The following is a 16,438-nucleotide window of genomic DNA, read 5'->3' as shown; positions in this document are numbered from 1 at the left end:
GCCCAAACCGCACACCTTCAACCAACCAATCCAGGTACCTGTACGAACCCAACGCTAACTAGATAGGTACTTGCTCGATTGCCTACGTAGGTGGGAAAGGAAACAGTCTCCATCGCCGATCGATCGTCCCATCTCCACAGCAAACACCGAAGAGAAGAATAAATCCCGATCGGGGGGGGGGCAGAAGGGGAGGACGATGATTGATCGGTTTCTTGTTTCAGGGAATTAGATGTGGGGCGGTCCGGGCGGGCGGGATATAGCAACTGGAACTAAGATCGTATGTATGAACTCCGTTAGGTTGGATCTGGTAGGGGCTTGGACCTCTAGGTACTGGGATTTGATAGGATGGGGAGTGGTACTGGGTTTGTGTTAGTTTTTAGGTGCTACGGAGTACCGGGCTACATACGGAGAAGGTAGACTGGTAGGTATCTAGTTGGTCAAGGTAATTTAATTTAATTTCGGGTCGGGTCGTTGTTTTCGCTTTTCATTGGGTGGGTTTTGTATTATCTATATTACGTGGAAATGTGCCGATTTATCAGTTCATGGTTGAAAAAAGTATTCCCAAGCTGGATTGTGTATCATATAAGTACTAAAGGTGGTCGTTATTTCGTGTACCCGACATCTCTTACTCTTGACCCCGCCTGACGTCAACAAAGGAAATCCTTCAATAAGGAGAGACGAAATGGAAAATACAGTCCGAACTCCTAGCTGACCTGGACGCAATCTAGAACATCCCGAAAAAAACAAAAGACAAGAAAAACCGGAAAGGAGCGCATGAATCAAGGCTGAACGGCTGAATGCAGTTTCTAGGCAGATTGCCAGGCCGCAATATCGGCTGCGGTAATGTCGATGTTCTCTGGAATCAGGCTCTGGAGTTTCGCAATTTGCGAAGGTGCTAAGCCGGTCAGTCACAAGACTCTGCATGGTGTTGTGGAATACAATGTCACTTACTTGGACGTGCAGCTCCAGCGCCGGCCTGAACTTGGATGATCCCCGAATCAACATACTCCTTCGTGGTCACTCCATTGAATGAGGCTGCTCCCAGCATGATTCGCAGGCGGTATAGTCCGGGCTGCGTGAACTTGAGAGGCCCGAATCGAGCATACCCGCTGGTCGTGTTGCCATTGCGGCTACGCACACTGGAGGTGAGCACTCCCGTGAGCCCGGAAGCAGGTGCAGTGCCTGCTTCATTCCTGAGAGATGCATGTGCAACTAGCTGTTGCACCCCTCGTGGGGTACCCACGGGTCGAACTCCCACAACCACCGGTAGAGTCACTGGGACTCCAAGCGGCACAGCAGTAGGAGGCGCAACCTCAAAGTTCATGCCGAATTCACGGCTAGAGCTTCCACCATCGGCTCTTGTGCTTCCTTGAACCATGTTAATTTCGGTGTACTGATTGAATATAAGGTCAAGAATTGGAATAGGGCACGGAAATTGCTTCCAAGAACTTATGTAGAGCTGGCTTTGAGGAGAATAGCAAGAAGAATGCCACGAGCAGATTATTTAATCGGAAAGAGGAATTGGGTGAAGTGGATGAGTTGATGAGGCTTGAGTGATTGAAAACATCGAAGAAAGGCTTCTTCCTGGGCCTTCATATATGCGTTCTCTTGGATATACAAACGAAATCACTAGGGAGCGATTGCCGTAGGTCTCGAACTGAACCAGGAAAGATGGTCTTTTGCCACCCCGAAGGAACTAAGATCAATAGATACTTGAGGTTCCAGTATCCGGGATCTGCGCCAAAGGTCCCATATGCCCCTAGGCTGCGGGATATTGAAGGTTACCAGACGTTGGCTACTGATAACCCTGCACGATCCTGCAACAGGGCGCCTGCATGGACGGTACCCGCTTGAATCATTTAATTGCCTGGGACATGATTTTTTCTTCTTCCCCCAGATTAGCTATTTGAGTGGTCCACTGGTCCACTGGTCCCCTTTGGTACGCGTAAACCTAGGCCCATTAGCGCAAGCAGAATGGCGACGCCCTAGACTGTCCGAGCCAGAAACAGAGACCGAAGAGGGACTGTGGCTTGAGATGTCAGACTGCGAATACATGCCAGGGGACCAGATGTGAAGCTTAACCTCACTAATCCCGGTAGGATCAACTAATGATTATCGGACGTATGACGATCAAGAACTATGGTTCGTGGCAGGTTTCTTTTTTTTTTTCGTGGAGCTTTTCTTTTTCGGCTTGCATTGTGCCTTCATGGCTTGCCGCTCCCGTGAACCATTTACCCTCCATACTCTATAGGGAGACTGCATATAGTTTGGGAGGCGGGAAGTGGCCCCCATGAAGTGAGAGCTAGAGCCTGGATGAGGAGGGATCATTCCTCATTCGTCTCCTTGCATGGGCCTCCCGGGAAAATTGCAAGATCGAGCTAGGGGATCTAGAGATAGTGAGACGGGGGTGCTGGGATCCCTTCCCAGTTACCCAAGCGGCGGATCCCCAACCCGGAAACTCAAATCGGCTGTTCAATTCCCGAGAATTGGCGAATCCGCTGACTACAGAGTACCTGGACCTGGACCGTGCCGGAACCACGTTTTCGACAGCTCCCGAGGGGGACTTTCTCGTGCAAACCCAATTCCACACCGCGCTGCCGCCTGTACTTTTGGCAGGCTGCGCGGCTGATATTCGCGACACACTGAGAATCCTCCTCCATGGTGGCCTCCTTTTGTCCTTCGTCTACTCGGTCCAGCGGTCAGAACCAGGATCAGACCTAGGATCAGACCTAGGATCAGACCCAGTAGAGCGGATCCGTCGGACTAGGGCCTGGACGGATCATGAACAAGGTATCCACTAATGAAACATTCCAGAGTCCAAACATGGTGAGGGACGATCCGACAAGGATGGGACGGGCGAGGCCCTGTCACAGATGGACACTCCAGAGGGTGCAGGAAAGGAGACCAAACGGTGGGGAAGGCCGCAAGCCCCAGGGGTTGCATCGCCACACAACATGCCTTTTTGGGTCTAGGACGATCCACCAGCCACATACCCCTCTCCAGCCTCAGTATGGCTGGTGATGCTCCAAATGGAATCGATAGAAGGATGTAAGTATGTTAGGTGGTTCGGTTAAGAAGGACTAGTAGTCTTAGGTTCAAACTTACTTTGAATCTTGCTGCCTTGAGTAGCCTCTTGTCGATACTCCTGCCACCGTCCTTCCCGTTCTGCAAACTAGGTGGCGGACGTACTCCTTCGGGCTTCTAGGAGACAGGCCGAATAGAATGTATCCTGTAGGAACCTCCCGGACCCAATAACTTCAAGACGGGAGACGCAGATTGCCCCTTCCTGGTCCGATGCTATCCTGGACGAACGGTGGGTCTACTGTATGGTATCCAGTGCAACGGGACGTAAGATCTAGATCCTAGTGTCTTCACGATCGGAATTCCTTGTCTGACGTGACGGGGCCTCAATAGTTCCTGCGGTGCCGTCGCCATTCTGACCTCGAGTATGCAGCCAATCCCGCTTTACGGATAAAGTGATGGTGTCATGCAGCTGCAGCACTGGTGTGGAGTTCGGTTATTCATTGAACCAGGAAACAAAGAGTCCTGGACAACAGGTGGTCGCGATCAGGCCGCTCCTATGAGTCCGAGAACTGCGGTCACACGAGAGGCCGCGTCTTACACTCAACTCGGGACCATCGAATCGCACGAGGAACATGGCCCCCGGCCGCTGGTCAGGTTATTGCTTTTTCACCGACACCAATCGTTGGGATGTTTTGAGCTGCAATGCAATGCAAGATTGATCGGCGCTGCTGTAGGCTCCATACCTCGGGATGCGTGGGATAAAACATGCTTGATTCTGATTGGGCTGATGATCTTGGTCCATTAGCCACCTGTGGCTGAAATGATGATCAACGGCCAAGGTGTGGCGGTGAACTTGAACCGCCGCCTTCCTTACGTTACAACAGTTGTGGCACACAGAACTGTCATAGTCCACCAAGTAGTCCCGTGCCGTGGCGCATCCGGACCCAGCCTGCAACACCCTTCAAAGGGAGAGCTTTCACCGCACTGTTGCAGATGATGCGTCTGTTTCGGACTACTTCGGCGTCACGGATGGCAGTTGCAAGGCGACCCGGGGCCGTCCATCCTCTAGCATCAAAGCCACAGTGGAATTCCCTACACCCTTTCTCCGTCTTCTCCCTTAGCGCCCATTTTCCATTCTTCTGCGTCTTGTGCCGTGGTACTGTGCTTACTGAACTGACTCAGATTTATGCTTTTGCCCACCGTGTGACCTTTGTGATGACTGGACCCGGAACGAGTAAGCACCCAATGCTGGAACTCAACTGTTCACCAGAGAAACGCGCTGTCCGTCTGTCGAGGCCAGACCAACATGATCAAATCTTTTCCCGATAACCATGCCCCAATAATAGAACCTGAGATGATATACTATTAATGATATGTGTGGCCCAGTGAGCCATGCTTGCTGTTCTTCTGCTTCTCTGCTGCGTCCGAGATCCGTGCTCCAGAGACAGTCTCGGCCGGGTCTCGGGGCAGACACAGCATAAGCAATCCCTCATAAACGTGGTACTGAGTTTATCACCCTTCGGTGGATCCTCTCCATACGAGACCCGTACTCCGCGACCAACCGCGCAACGACTGGGGCAATAGATACCGGGATAGGGTGATTCATTGTTATCATGTACGAGCTATGGGCAGCCATTAAGGTGGCGATTCCCTTGGTAAGATCCATCGGCCTCCAATCAGAGCCTGATTCGGATTACAATGAAGCCAGTAGGTTGAAAGCTTCATATCTTGGTGGGACGGTGAGCTATCAGCGGCCACTCTCCTCACTGACGTTCGCTCTCTACCAAGCGCCTCAGGCGTTGCTTTTGCGAATTTGTCTGACGGTAGTACGACGGATGCAATGGTGATATGTTGAGCCAAGTATGTATCATTGGGTTGGGGATGTTCTCCGTTGCCACCGCCATATGGATGTTAGTGTTGTCTTTATTTCACCTTTCCCTGTCTGGTGTCTGGAGTCTGGGCAACAGGTGTGTTCCATCGTTGGGGGCGTGGTCGTGTAGTGGTAATCTAGACCGGAGAAGGATTAGACGATCTAGGGTAGCTAAAGTACGGGGGCGACTGGCCAATTCTAATTGGAGAATCTCTTAGAATCCCAGACCGTCAACTCAATAATGTCGGCCATTCGCCATCGAAAGCCTTGGACTAAGGGAGGTGGCGCCTGCAGCCCTGGGAATGCTGGAACGAACTAACCCCACAAGCAGCCGGAGGTATTTTCGCCCGGAGCGTCGCGGAAGTGTATGAGCTGTCCCGGTGCTTAGGAACCACCCTGTAACCCAGGATCGGGGTTTAAGTATAGACTATGGGTCGTGTAACGTGGGAAAAAAGAAAGAAAGACCTGTGGACATTCCCTGTTTCGCTGAGCGTGATAGCGGGATCGTGAATACGAGAACGCCCGGGAAGGCACAAAAAGGGGGAGAGCATCTTACTTTCCTCATCCAATTATTGAAGTAGCTTGCAAGCAGCCGTCCTAATTGCAATCCGACCATGAGCCAAAGCACTGAGTTGCGGTGGTGTGAGGTGCTCCGGGAATCCGAAAATTGCAGCTTTATTTGCCATGGCTACTATTCAATATATCTGAGGCCGCGATGGACCAAGCAATAATGCGCGCACTTCCAGACAGAAAGGAATTGCACTGCGAGGAAGATCCTAGAACCCTTGTGCCACCCATGCAGTTGTAGCGTGGGATTGAATAATTGAATCCCATGCCCAGGCTATGGGCTTGGTGTTGATGAGATTGAAGGGGAAAATGAGGCGGAATAGTGAGGCGGGAAACTCATCATCAACGACGGTCACCTGATCTGGACACTACTCCTTTACAATATGTAAGCTGGCTTCACGATAGAGAAAAGAAAGAGTCGATAAGCCCTGTTGAGTAATTCGATAAAAATAATCAGGAGGAAGCGCACAAAGGGGCTCCCTCAGCATGTGCGGATTGTTGTTGGGCCTCTATGATATTGGGCATGCCTCTAAAAGCAAACCGACCAGGGTTGAGAAACCATGTGTCGATCCTCATATGCTGTGCAAGGATGGCCAACCTGACAAGCTATTTTTGAACCCTGGCTTTCTAGAGTCAAGCGTGTGGCATATATTTGGACTAGTCCGACAGTTGGGGTTTACTTATGCAATTATTGCTTCGGGAAAGATAGCAAAGACACCTCCAATTGCATTTGCTTAGTTTAAAGAAGTATTTACACTTGCCCAGTGGATTTCCATCGATGATAGTTACGCTGACAACATCTTTGTCATACACAAGGAAACTGCAACAACTACAGTAGTGTTATCAACCCTCACAGAACGATGACAATGATTAACAAGCAAATGAAATAATTACTGATGTCTTTGGAGTCTACCCCGTAACTAAGTAATCTGCCAACTTATAACTCATATTACTGTCCAGTTGCGGTGGACATAGTTTGAAACATATATAGTAGTTCTCCATCTAGAGCTGCACAGACGTCCTTTGGCATTGTACAAAGATGCTATTACAGCCACCTCTGACCTAGTATATACACCTAATTATACTATTAGCCGGAGAGAGACTTATATACATGTCCCCCGCGTGCGGTACATAGAGATATTATGGACGAAGGGTGCCGTACATTAGACTGACCCGAGTAGGGGATCTATACGCCATGGTTGTCGCATTCAAGCTATAAGCATCTGAGAACAATGACGGGCACTAAGAATAAAAGGGCGCCCTGAAGACGAACGAACACACATTAAGTCAGGCATCTAAGAGCATGCCTTGTCAGTCATGGCCAGCCATACCTTCCTTCTTCCCGCTCCTCCCACACCCCGCGAGGACTTCTGCAACACCCAGTACGCCAACCCAACCCATACTTTGACTCACGTATGCTACATATTGTTATCAGGATGACTACTCTTTGTTTGCTGTGCCTCTCAGCTTTTATCAGATGGCACCCGTCTTGATGCACCCATCGCATTCACACTTAATCTCTCGTTCACCTTGGGAGACCCGTGCGGCTCCTATTAAAGTCACAAAATACATCGGTATTAAGGTCTTCCTTCAGCTCTTTGCAGGAACTGTTATAATTTTCATTGTTGCGGTTCTCTTCTGGAAGCTTGGAAAATTCTGCCGCTTTCTCACTCGCAATAAGGTCCTCCGAAAAGGAAACACAACTACCACGCGTTACGCAAGGACCTGGTATGGATGGGTTTCAGCAAAGCGGCACGAACAAAACAAGGCAGTGATTCGGAAATACTTCAAGAAAGTTTGTGGTTGGGCGGCTTGGAGATCATCGAACAACTACCGCTGGGCTTGGTGGGATCCTGGACAGAAGGAGCTGAGTAGATTTCGAGAAAGGAAAAGGCCTCTGCGCTGGAGACCAACCTGGTTCAAAAGCTATAGCTATATTGCAGCCGACACTATTTGGAACCCCGGGCATCCTCTTCACCCAAGTGACAACGCCATGCCAAACCTTGGCAGGGGATCTGCTTCTCTCACAGGTATGACTGGGGCACTCTCAGCAAGCAACACTCTTGAGCGCGCGAGAAGACAAGCGGTCTATTTCTCTAGGACGAGCATTGCTACAAGCTTATCTATCCATCTGTATCTTCCGCGTGATTGTCGACAACAGTCAGTCCGAGGAAACCGAATACGGTCTCACCAGGACGACTTCCCAAGGAAGAGCAACTTCGAAAGGTCACGCCTAAACTTTCCAAACAGCAGATCTAGTGGTCTATACCAGTCATATTGCTCCGTCAGAGCCAATGTTTCGTACTCGGATCTCGCGGATCGTGGTTCGATAATTGCACACAGTCTTTCGCTTCCTTGTCTTTTCTCTCAAGATACAAGATTCCCAGGGAGCTCGATCGCCTTAGATTCATCACAGACCACGAAAACGGCAGGCATAAGCTCAAGGTCACCTCAAAAGCTCGAAATATCGCGCAAGTATCAAGTTTGGTCCACCTGGATGGAATTGCAACAGCCCGAGCATACAAAGCTCATACGCCCGCCTCCAGGAACTCCACAAACTGAGCTCCTTGCCAGTACTTCGTCCGACCAGTTGCCTATATCTATGTTGATACAACAAGCGTGGAAAGGGGCTAGTGGCAGTTCTTCTGCAAACTCAACCAAATTGATCCTCCTCAACCCCAGCAAGGGTCGTCATGTTGACAAAGGAAGGCCAGCAGAAAACAGAGTTCACAATTTTACCCCAAAGGCACGGCGCTCTGCAGCTGACTTGCACGGCCAGTTGCGCTTACAACATCATAGCATGACTTCAAATCCATATGACCAAGCACTAAGTTCTAGTGAAGGAGGAGGCTCCTCTGCGCGACAAAAGAAGCTAGTGCGCATGCATCGTTCAGATAAGGAATTTCGAAAAGATAACAATCAAAAGTTGAATAGACCACTCACAGACAAAATTTCCATCCAAGAGCTAAGTAACTGGGAGATACAGTTCATAGATGGACTGGACCGGAAGCTCGAATGGCTCTACAACCAACTCAGCCCGGGGCGGAGACCGTATCATTTTGCCATGCTAGCAAATCACTGGCTCAATAAAGAAACTTGGATTGTGATCGACCCACCTACGCGGGTCTCTATCGACGCTAGACGGCAGTTAGGAGATCCAAGATTCAATGTGCCATACCCAAACACTGACTGGACTCCGAAACCCAAGTACCCAAAGGTGCGACGCAAGGCGGCCTATACCCCTAGGATCGACTCCTGGAGAGCAGCTGTCAACCGGAATAGACAGGTGTTAGGGCTACATGATATTGTCAAGGTATTCAAACTCTACGATGACCCTGCCGGTGATCCACCGGATGGTAAGGTTGACCCGTCGTGCTGGATCCTCCGTAAACCACCTCAAGGCATATGTATGTCAACTCGACAGAAACAGGTATATTACGAAGGGGGGGCAGGCTGGCAGGAGACGCTTGATGATTGGCAAAAGGTCCGGCGTGGTTATCGCATTCGGAAGGCAGTTCATGAAGGCAGGGCCAATAGAACAAGAGCCAGGGAGATTGCGCTAGGCATCAGTCGATATTACCGTATGGTAGCGGCAAAAGATTCTTGATATGTTTCTGTTTGGATCACTGGCGGCGGAGGAGATCAAGTCACAGCGCGAATTTGGGAAGACGTGGTGCGACCGTTTTGTAGGCAGTTTGAAGGGTCCAAGCGACTTTGTATCTGTAGAAGAATGATATACGGGACAGATAACAAGATGCAGCCTCTTCTATGCTCTATCTCTATTGTTATGCTGCCTCTCTCGCGTGGCCATCAGTCCCACTGACCGCCTTTTCTTACAAGTCTGAAAGATACCATCACATGCCAAATTTAAATCGAGTTGAATCATGTGCCTTAGGCTTGAATCGTAAACATGGTTAATAGCAAGGCGAACAATGCAGTCATGGTGTCATTCCCCAATTGCCGAAAACTCCGGTAATCCTCCCTGTGCCTTTCACGATCCACGGAAGAGCGAATCGCGATCATCACGGGTTGTAGCGTATAGTACAATTAAAAATCCAGGTACAAATCTGCACAGGCTGATGCCAGATGTATTGTGTGGGCGATATCGAAGGCCCTCCCGACATACCCTGCGTGTAGAAGCTGCTTAAAAACCAGCGGGGTTCACTCTCTGGCTGACTCGGGTCCACTTCGGTAGCTCTGGAAAACATAACATTAGCACCTATACCTGATAGACCTCGAATTTCATCCCTCAATTGGGGACGCCAGATCGTATGCCGTAGTAGAACCGGAAAACGTACTGTGAATGCCCTTGCGGTACTTCTTCTCCTTCTTATCGAAGATTGTGTACTTGTCCTTGGGAAGCATCTCCTCCTCGCGGGGCATTTCATTGTACCAGCGCTCGACAGACTTGGTGGTGTATCCGTTGCGTTCCAGAGCTGCGGAGACAGTGTCAACGACACGGTCAACACCGCGGAGGCGCTTTCTCTGGCGGGCCTTCTGAGGGGAGGAAAGACGCCATGGGATCTTCCTATCAAATTGACGAGCAAGATTAGCGTCATAGGACAGTCATGCCGGGTGGTGACGATAAACAGAGGTGCGGGATGTTCGGGAGTTCAGTTGACGACGCGGCGACCGAGCAACTTGAGGATTGCGACCTACCAAAGAAGACCGGAGAAAAGAGGCGACGAGGGCTTGAACATCATCTTGGCGATTGGTACCGGAAAGAATGACACAGGGCCCGACGAAAATGAGTGAACGAGGAAGGGAAGCTATTACTATTCTTCCAACGGAAGCCGGCCAGACGGACGAAAATCCCGTCGAGGAGGTTTGGGGGTCCGTGCACGGCGACCTCCGCGGGCCCCAACATGATTTCTCCCCCGATTTTTGTCGAGGCCAATGAAGATGCCATCTGCCCTCACGCCGTCGATCCGGGGTTGTTCCCCCTCCCTTTCTCTGCGCTACTTATTTATTGCTGCCTTTGTTCCTGGCCAATTTCCTGGGTCTGCTCTGACTTGGATGGATTTTGTTAGCTAGAGTGAGCTGAGGTACAATGTCGCGCGCTACGGATTCCGGCGCAACGGCCGAGGCTCCCTCGTTGCCCTGGAGGGCCTTGTCCTCTACGACGATTTTCGGGGTAGCGGCGTTATGCCGTTCGTTTCTTTACGTCTGCAGTAGGCCGGAGGTCCATGGACTGGATTCGTTCCTTGAGCTTCTTGACTCGAGAGCCGATCCGTCGCAAAGAACGAGAGGCTTGCTGACAGGTACGTTGCTGTCCGTCTAATTGTTGCGGGGATATAAGCTGATTTCCGTCGTCTCATCAGTTTCCAATCATACCAGCGTGTACGTGCGTACGGTGCGCCTTGAAGGCTGAGGCGACCTGATCATCTCCGACATCAGAGAACGCTGACCATGGTCGCTTAATTGAGCAGGATGGATGATCCGATCATGTGGGGATTTCTTCCGATGCGATATAACTTCGGGCTTGCGTCTTGGAACAAACGATGGGGATTTGGGAGTCATGACATTTGCTATCAAACGAGGTATGAAATGCCTGTTTTGATTCTGGCCGCTTGGGCTATACCAGTGCTGACCTGACCGGCGTATAGACCCCTGGCTCTTTTCTTCACAATGGGCCAAGTCCTCCCTACTCACCGACTGGCTCACTCGCCGCACGGTGGCCTCGCGCAACCCGTCGTGACCCAGGCAATCCGATTGCTGTCGAAAGGACCATTCCCCGCCGACCCTCATATGGCCGTCCCGGAACGTCAATCGTGGAGCCTACAAAACGTCTGCGTCGATCCGTTCTCCGACCTACCTACAGCCTATACGACTGATGGCCATGACTCTCATTTGTCGCCGTCCTCCTACGCCTGCAACTCCTATTCCTGGTTCCACATCTTCCCCGAAGGAAAGATCCACCAGGCACCGAACAAGACCATGCGCTACTTCAAATGGGGCGTTGCACGACTCATTTTAGAGGCTAGCGAATGTCCTGACGTTGTGCCCATATGGCTGGAGGGTTTTGACCAGGTCATGCACGAAAGTCGCGAATTTCCGCGATTCCTCCCTCGTGTAGGAAAAGACGTCAGCGTCACCTTTGGGCAGAAGGTGGATAGAGAGGCGGTCTTCGGGGCGTACAGAAAACGTTGGCAGGAGATCAAAGCCAAAGCCGAACGCACATCCCCCGGCACTCGTGATCTCCCGATTGGAGTCTTGAACGACGAGCTCTTGTATAACACAGAAGCAGTTGAGCTGCGCAAGGAGGTTACCAAGAAGGTCAGAGACCTCGTCCTTGAAGTAAGAAGGACTAGAGGTTTGTCAGATGAAGACCCGAAGGAAGGTCTTGTGGAGACGTGGATCCAGGAGGGTCCCAAGCGGGAGGGCAAGATGGATGATGAATCATGGGTTCGCGATATCTGAAGGCATGCCGCAAGCCGTGTACAATAGAAAGAACAGCAAATAGACTCGGCGCAATGTAAACCAGCGTGACAATTGGCTCTCTGCCCATCCTGCACATCCTTCGCGCTTTACTAAACGGGGGGCGAATGCACATCCATCTCAAGCCATCCGATCCCGTGAGTCATATCATCGAACACGGAAAGCGATAAGACATTGAAGTTCCGCCGATCGGCTCAGCTCGCGATTCCCACCTCTGCCACCACCTCTCCTTGATTCAACTCACCCTCTTCCCTATGCCCAAAAAGCACAAGAAACACGCCTTTGCGAAGCCAGCCAGCACTGCTCACCATACCCTCGTTTCGTCAGGCCCTCGAAACGATCACAATGGCCATCTTCGATCATCCCACGCCTCATCCTCTTCCGCGGAGCAGCCCTCTGTCAACCAGCTGATCGACCACCTTCGGCGCACCCAGGTCTCAAAGTCCTCTGAAAATGGACCAGAGACACCCTTTACATTTGTCACACCTCGATCGGTCCACCCATCATTACGGAACCTCCTCGAATTGCCAGACACACCGGCTCCCCGCCCCCGTCCGGGCGCGCGCCGCCTCGGGGTAGGCTCACGACGCCTGAGACGGACTGCAGGACCACCACCGCCCGAGAGCTGGCTTCAGGGCAGTACCAACCCCGATGGTGCCGACGAATATGATGCCGAGCTCGCTGCTGCGGATAAAGAGAGAGTCATCTACCGATTGGAGCGATTACCAGGCACAACTCTTCCGCAGAGGGGTAGCCTGATGGATACTGTGCTGAGATCGATGGCCACATACTGGGAGTGGCATCTCGAGTACGACGGACCATTTCTGACGGATCTTCCGAATCATGTCAAAGTACGCCTCCTCAGCTACATCGGGCTATATGCAAAGGATCGACCATTGGGCGGGCTGATGCGGGGCTTGCGACCTCTCTTCGAGAAACCCGGCGCCACAGACGAACATGAGATACGGCACGAAAGCGACTTCGAGATCACCCGCCTAGATCTGAGCAGCTCCATCGGTCGATGGCTGAGCATAAAACAACTCTCCGCCGAGCTTTTGGCCACTGAGAAGCCGAACCCCGTCCAGCGCAAGCATAAAGAGCCTGTGCCATCCTCCTGGGAGGGCGCATACGACGAAGAGATAGACTCCACGGCAGGAGGGTCTACCCTCCCCAGTACACCTTCACAAACCCTGCGCTTCGAAAATCTCCGCTTCCTCTCCCTCGCACATCCCAAACCCGGATCCGTCAACTGGAACTCCCTCATCAATCTTCTCTCGCGCCTCTCAACCATCACCCACCTCTCTCTAGCCCACTGGCCCATCCCCACCGTCACCCCCAACGCAATCAACGCGCGAATCCGCCATCCAAACCACCGCTCCCTAACCTTCTCCTACGGTGGCACAGATTCCTATACCGCCAGCGAAAACAACTGGGCCGAAGCAGCCAGCCTTCTCCGACGCCTTTCCCGCGTAACCTACTGTCTCAAATGGCTTGACCTCGAAGGCTGCGGCGACTGGGTCCCAGCTCTCAAATGGGAAGACACCGGCCCCGCTGGGGAAACCTACCTCTCGGGTCCAGAATGGAACGGCTCCTGGCGAGACATCGAATGGATCCGTCTCGGACCAGGCTGGCTCCCCCACATCGACGATAGCGAAATAATACCACCCCCGGGACCCAGCAGCGACTCGCACCCCAGCGGCTCATCCTCATCCTCTTTATCCTCGCCCACCCGAGCACTAGCATTCTCCATCCATGCCCCGCACCCATCTCTATCTGCCATTACCACTCTACGTCCCGGAATTGGGAGCTCATCCGAGCAAGAACCCTCCGATCTACCATGGGACGTCGAAACCGAACGCATAAAATACCGACGAGCCAAGGAGATTGAACGGTTCCGGGAGACCGTCCAGTCCGCGAAAGAAGTCCAGCAATGGGTTCTTCGAACAAGGAAAGAAGGGAAAGGAAAATGGATCCAGTTTTCTTTTGGTTTAGATGGGATTGATGAGGTTGGGTTGAAAAAGTTATTTGGGAAGGAGTGGTTAGGCTTCTTGCCTTAGGGCTGAAGTAGTAGTGTAATCATTATGTGTGTTGAAGGTAGGTATCTAGGTTGTATAGACTAGATGGTGTGCTGTTGATACTCTTAAGGGGGGGGGAATATATTCGGATGGGGTGTTGGCATTGAGGCTAGAGAAAATGTAGATAGTAGGTTGGGCTTAGGAATAGGTAATAGAAATGAACAGTCTCCAGAAAGAAATACTTGACTATGTATGATGCGATAAAACATGCAATTATCCGCGTTGGTTCTATATGCACGCATTATCCCGACCGAATATGATAACTTTTTCCCTTGTGGAACTTTGAACCAATTCAATATGTACATAAGCCCTTATCATCAATCACCAACCCTCGATTCTGCTATAGTTTATTTCCGACCCCGGTTGAACGTCTTCAATGGATCAGCCTTGCGAACCCCCGAGGGCTTCCGGCCCTTCCCCTTGGCGCGGTTCTTATCTCTTGCCTTGCGGATGCGGTTGTCGCTGGATTTCCGGAACCCTACGTAGCCGACGTTCTCGCTGGAGATGCCCTTCCGACCCTTTGAAGGCATCAGGTACTCGGGGATGTGTTTGAGGTGGGGCTGGATACGGGCGGAGCGCAGCTCGCCGTCGTGACGGAGCTGACGCAGCTCATCGGGGTTGTCCTCGAAGTGGCGCTTGAGCTTCTCGCTCTTGATCAGTTCCTGACGGATCTCGCGGGCACGGGCTTCCTGGACTGCAAGACGGGTGATGGCGCGGAGACCGTCGGTCATACGGTAGCGGAAGGCGTCGACTTGGCTCATCTCGAAATGGTACGGCTTGACTTCATGGCCGAGCTTGGATTGCCGTTTGACGATCTTCGCGAGGACGGCTTCGTCGTGTTTTGCGGTGGGGAAGGAGGTGGGCTTGTGCTTTCCATACTGGTCGGCCGGGACGACGAACGAGAGCGCCATACCGGTCTTGCCTCCGCGGCCGGTACGTCCGATGCGATGTGTGTAGGACTTGGAGTTAGTGGGGAGGTCGAAGTTCAGGACGCAGGCGACATTTTGGAAGTCGATACCACGGGAGATACCGTAGTCCTTTTGTTTGGCAGAGAGCTTTCTGCGCTTCTCGGAACGATTCGATTTGCTCTTCTCTTCTTCAACCTCTTCCTCGTCTTCACTAGAACCCATGAGGCCGGCGGCCTCCTCTGCGTCATCCTCAACCTCTTCAGCCGCCTTGGCCTTCTTCGACGACTTCGTCCCGAGGACTTCTTGATCGTCTGCAGCGATAATGATGTCATAAACGCCCTTGTTGAACTCCTCGACGACGTGGATTCTGGAGTTCACGGGCAATTCCGAGTTGAGGACGCAGCTCTTAAGACCGAATTGCTCCAGGAAGAGCTTGAGACGGTAGCAACGGTCGACGTCTCCGACGAATATGATGACTTTGCCCTTGATGAGCTGGAGCTTGAAGATGACGTAGGTCAGGAGGAATTTCTCGTCCTCCGCACATCTATGCGCAGCCGTCAGCTTAGGCCCAACTGCTTCGCTCACCATGAGACTTGACTCACCTGACAACAAACTGACTAACACCAGCACCCTTCTCTTCCTTGTCCTCCAACTTCAACACAACAGGGCTCCGACAGAACAATCCCTTTAGAGTATCCACCTCCGAGGTGAGCGTGGCACTCATGAGGAAGGTCTGCACACCACGGGGGATCGCCTTCGAAAGTGCATTGATGTCTTCATCGTATCCGTATGAGAGGACCAAGTCCGCTTCGTCGATAACGAGGTGTGTGAGGTTCTCCAAAGACAGAGAGGAATTACCGAGATTGGCGATCACACGCGCGGGGGTCGAGATGACGACATCGGGATAATCAGCGAGCATGGTACGCTGCACAGCGTCCGAGACCTTCTGGGTCAAATTGACAGAGCGGACATCCTTTCCGCAGAAGGCAGCGAATGTGGTGACAACCTTTTGGACCTGCTCCGCAAGTTCTCGAGTGGGTACAAGGATGAGGCCCGTGGTGGCTTTCAATGAGGGGTCGTCCTAAAAACAGTTTTCAATCAGCTGGACGGCCTGATGATAATCGAATTCCACCAAGGAAATACTAACAGCTTTCTTTTGGAGGATGGTCTGAAGGATGGGGAGGACGTATGCGGCGGTCTTTCCGGAGCCGGTCTTTGCACGAGCTGAGTTTGTCAATATACATCAGACTTCTCGAAGAGAATACCAATGTCACTTACCCAGGATGTCTTTGCCTGCCAGAGCCAGAGGAATAGCCTTGGCCTGGACGGGCGTGGGCTTGGTGAACTTCTCTTTGATCAAGGCTTGGCGCAGTCGCGGGTCCAGGTTGAGGCTTTCGAAGTCGGCCTCGTTCGTATCAGCGGTCTCCTTGCCCTCGACCGCCTCGGGGGAGGGCACATCATTGGCATCCAACTTGCGCTTCATTGTGGCAAAAAGAAATCCCGAGTTTGAAAAGGGAGTCCTTGGGTAGGGGGTCTGGGGAAGCTGGTGAACGACC

At 51.9% G+C, this 16,438-nt stretch overlaps 5 protein-coding genes across 5 annotated transcripts; 2 read left to right on the top strand and 3 right to left on the bottom strand.

Annotated features, from left to right (window-relative positions):
- Nucleotides 1–806: 806 nt before the first annotated feature.
- Nucleotides 807–1,378, bottom strand: BO94DRAFT_555808 (uncharacterized protein; the record flags this gene model as incomplete). Its single annotated transcript, XM_025613825.1, has 2 exons — nt 807–895; nt 952–1,378. The coding sequence occupies 2 exons, from the start codon at nt 1,376–1,378 to the stop codon at nt 807–809; spliced, it is 516 nt and encodes a 171-aa protein (XP_025468354.1).
- A 5,386-nt stretch (nt 1,379–6,764) lies between these two features.
- Nucleotides 6,765–9,068, top strand: BO94DRAFT_565264 (uncharacterized protein; the record flags this gene model as incomplete). Its single annotated transcript, XM_025614484.1, has 2 exons — nt 6,765–6,843; nt 7,345–9,068. The coding sequence occupies 2 exons, from the start codon at nt 6,765–6,767 to the stop codon at nt 9,066–9,068; spliced, it is 1,803 nt and encodes a 600-aa protein (XP_025468353.1).
- A 153-nt stretch (nt 9,069–9,221) lies between these two features.
- Nucleotides 9,222–10,228, bottom strand: BO94DRAFT_534216 (mitochondrial 54S ribosomal protein mL60). The gene is made up of 3 exons (XM_025611490.1): nt 10,121–10,228; nt 9,760–9,989; nt 9,222–9,658 (listed from the first exon to the last, which is right to left on the bottom strand). The coding sequence occupies exons 1-3, from the start codon at nt 10,162–10,164 to the stop codon at nt 9,606–9,608; spliced, it is 327 nt and encodes a 108-aa protein (XP_025468352.1). The 5' UTR covers nt 10,165–10,228; the 3' UTR covers nt 9,222–9,605.
- Nucleotides 10,229–10,370: 142 nt separating this feature from the next.
- Nucleotides 10,371–14,165, top strand: BO94DRAFT_490374 (uncharacterized protein). The gene is made up of 6 exons (XM_025609118.1): nt 10,371–10,722; nt 10,783–10,801; nt 10,891–11,001; nt 11,068–11,866; nt 11,925–11,946; nt 12,071–14,165. Exons 1-6 carry the CDS (start codon nt 10,512–10,514, stop codon nt 13,954–13,956), a joined length of 3,048 nt encoding a protein of 1,015 aa, XP_025468351.1. The 5' UTR covers nt 10,371–10,511; the 3' UTR covers nt 13,957–14,165.
- Nucleotides 14,166–16,435, bottom strand: dbp9 (ATP-dependent DNA/RNA helicase). Its single transcript, XM_025611489.1, has 4 exons — nt 16,161–16,435; nt 16,030–16,106; nt 15,485–15,963; nt 14,166–15,426 (listed from the first exon to the last, which is right to left on the bottom strand). The coding sequence occupies exons 1-4, from the start codon at nt 16,363–16,365 to the stop codon at nt 14,322–14,324; spliced, it is 1,866 nt and encodes a 621-aa protein (XP_025468350.1). The 5' UTR covers nt 16,366–16,435; the 3' UTR covers nt 14,166–14,321.
- Nucleotides 16,436–16,438: the final 3 nt, after the last annotated feature.

This window comes from Aspergillus sclerotioniger, assembly GCF_003184525.1.
Source record: "Aspergillus sclerotioniger CBS 115572 chromosome Unknown BO94scaffold_11, whole genome shotgun sequence".
In the NCBI taxonomy this organism is placed as follows: domain Eukaryota; kingdom Fungi; phylum Ascomycota; class Eurotiomycetes; order Eurotiales; family Aspergillaceae; genus Aspergillus; species Aspergillus sclerotioniger.
This window is presented reverse-complemented; position numbering and strand designations above follow the sequence as displayed.

What these genes read in the sequence shown, in the direction of transcription:
- BO94DRAFT_534216 (XM_025611490.1), bottom strand. Translation starts at nt 10,164, where the DNA reads ATGATGTTCAAGCCCTCGTCGCCTCTTTTCTCCGGTCTTCTTTG. An exon ending in CTTTTCTCCGGTCTTCTTTG is followed by an intron (nt 9,990 to 10,120) that starts GTAGGTCGCAAT and finishes TCAATTTGATAG; the next exon opens with GAAGATCCCATGGCGTCTTT. An exon ending in GTACCGCAAGGGCATTCACA is followed by an intron (nt 9,659 to 9,759) that starts GTACGTTTTCCG and finishes TATGTTTTCCAG; the next exon opens with AGCTACCGAAGTGGACCCGA.
- BO94DRAFT_490374 (XM_025609118.1), top strand. Translation starts at nt 10,512, where the DNA reads ATGTCGCGCGCTACGGATTCCGGCGCAACGGCCGAGGCTCCCTCGTTG. An exon ending in GACATTTGCTATCAAACGAG is followed by an intron (nt 11,002 to 11,067) that starts GTATGAAATGCC and finishes ACCGGCGTATAG; the next exon opens with ACCCCTGGCTCTTTTCTTCA. An exon ending in TCGGCGCAATGTAAACCAGC is followed by an intron (nt 11,947 to 12,070) that starts GTGACAATTGGC and finishes GAAAGCGATAAG; the next exon opens with ACATTGAAGTTCCGCCGATC.
- dbp9 (XM_025611489.1), bottom strand. Translation starts at nt 16,365, where the DNA reads ATGAAGCGCAAGTTGGATGCCAATGATGTGCCCTCCCCCGAGGCGGTC. An exon ending in GGCAGGCAAAGACATCCTGG is followed by an intron (nt 16,107 to 16,160) that starts GTAAGTGACATT and finishes TGACAAACTCAG; the next exon opens with CTCGTGCAAAGACCGGCTCC. An exon ending in GTTAGTCAGTTTGTTGTCAG is followed by an intron (nt 15,427 to 15,484) that starts GTGAGTCAAGTC and finishes GGCTGCGCATAG; the next exon opens with ATGTGCGGAGGACGAGAAAT.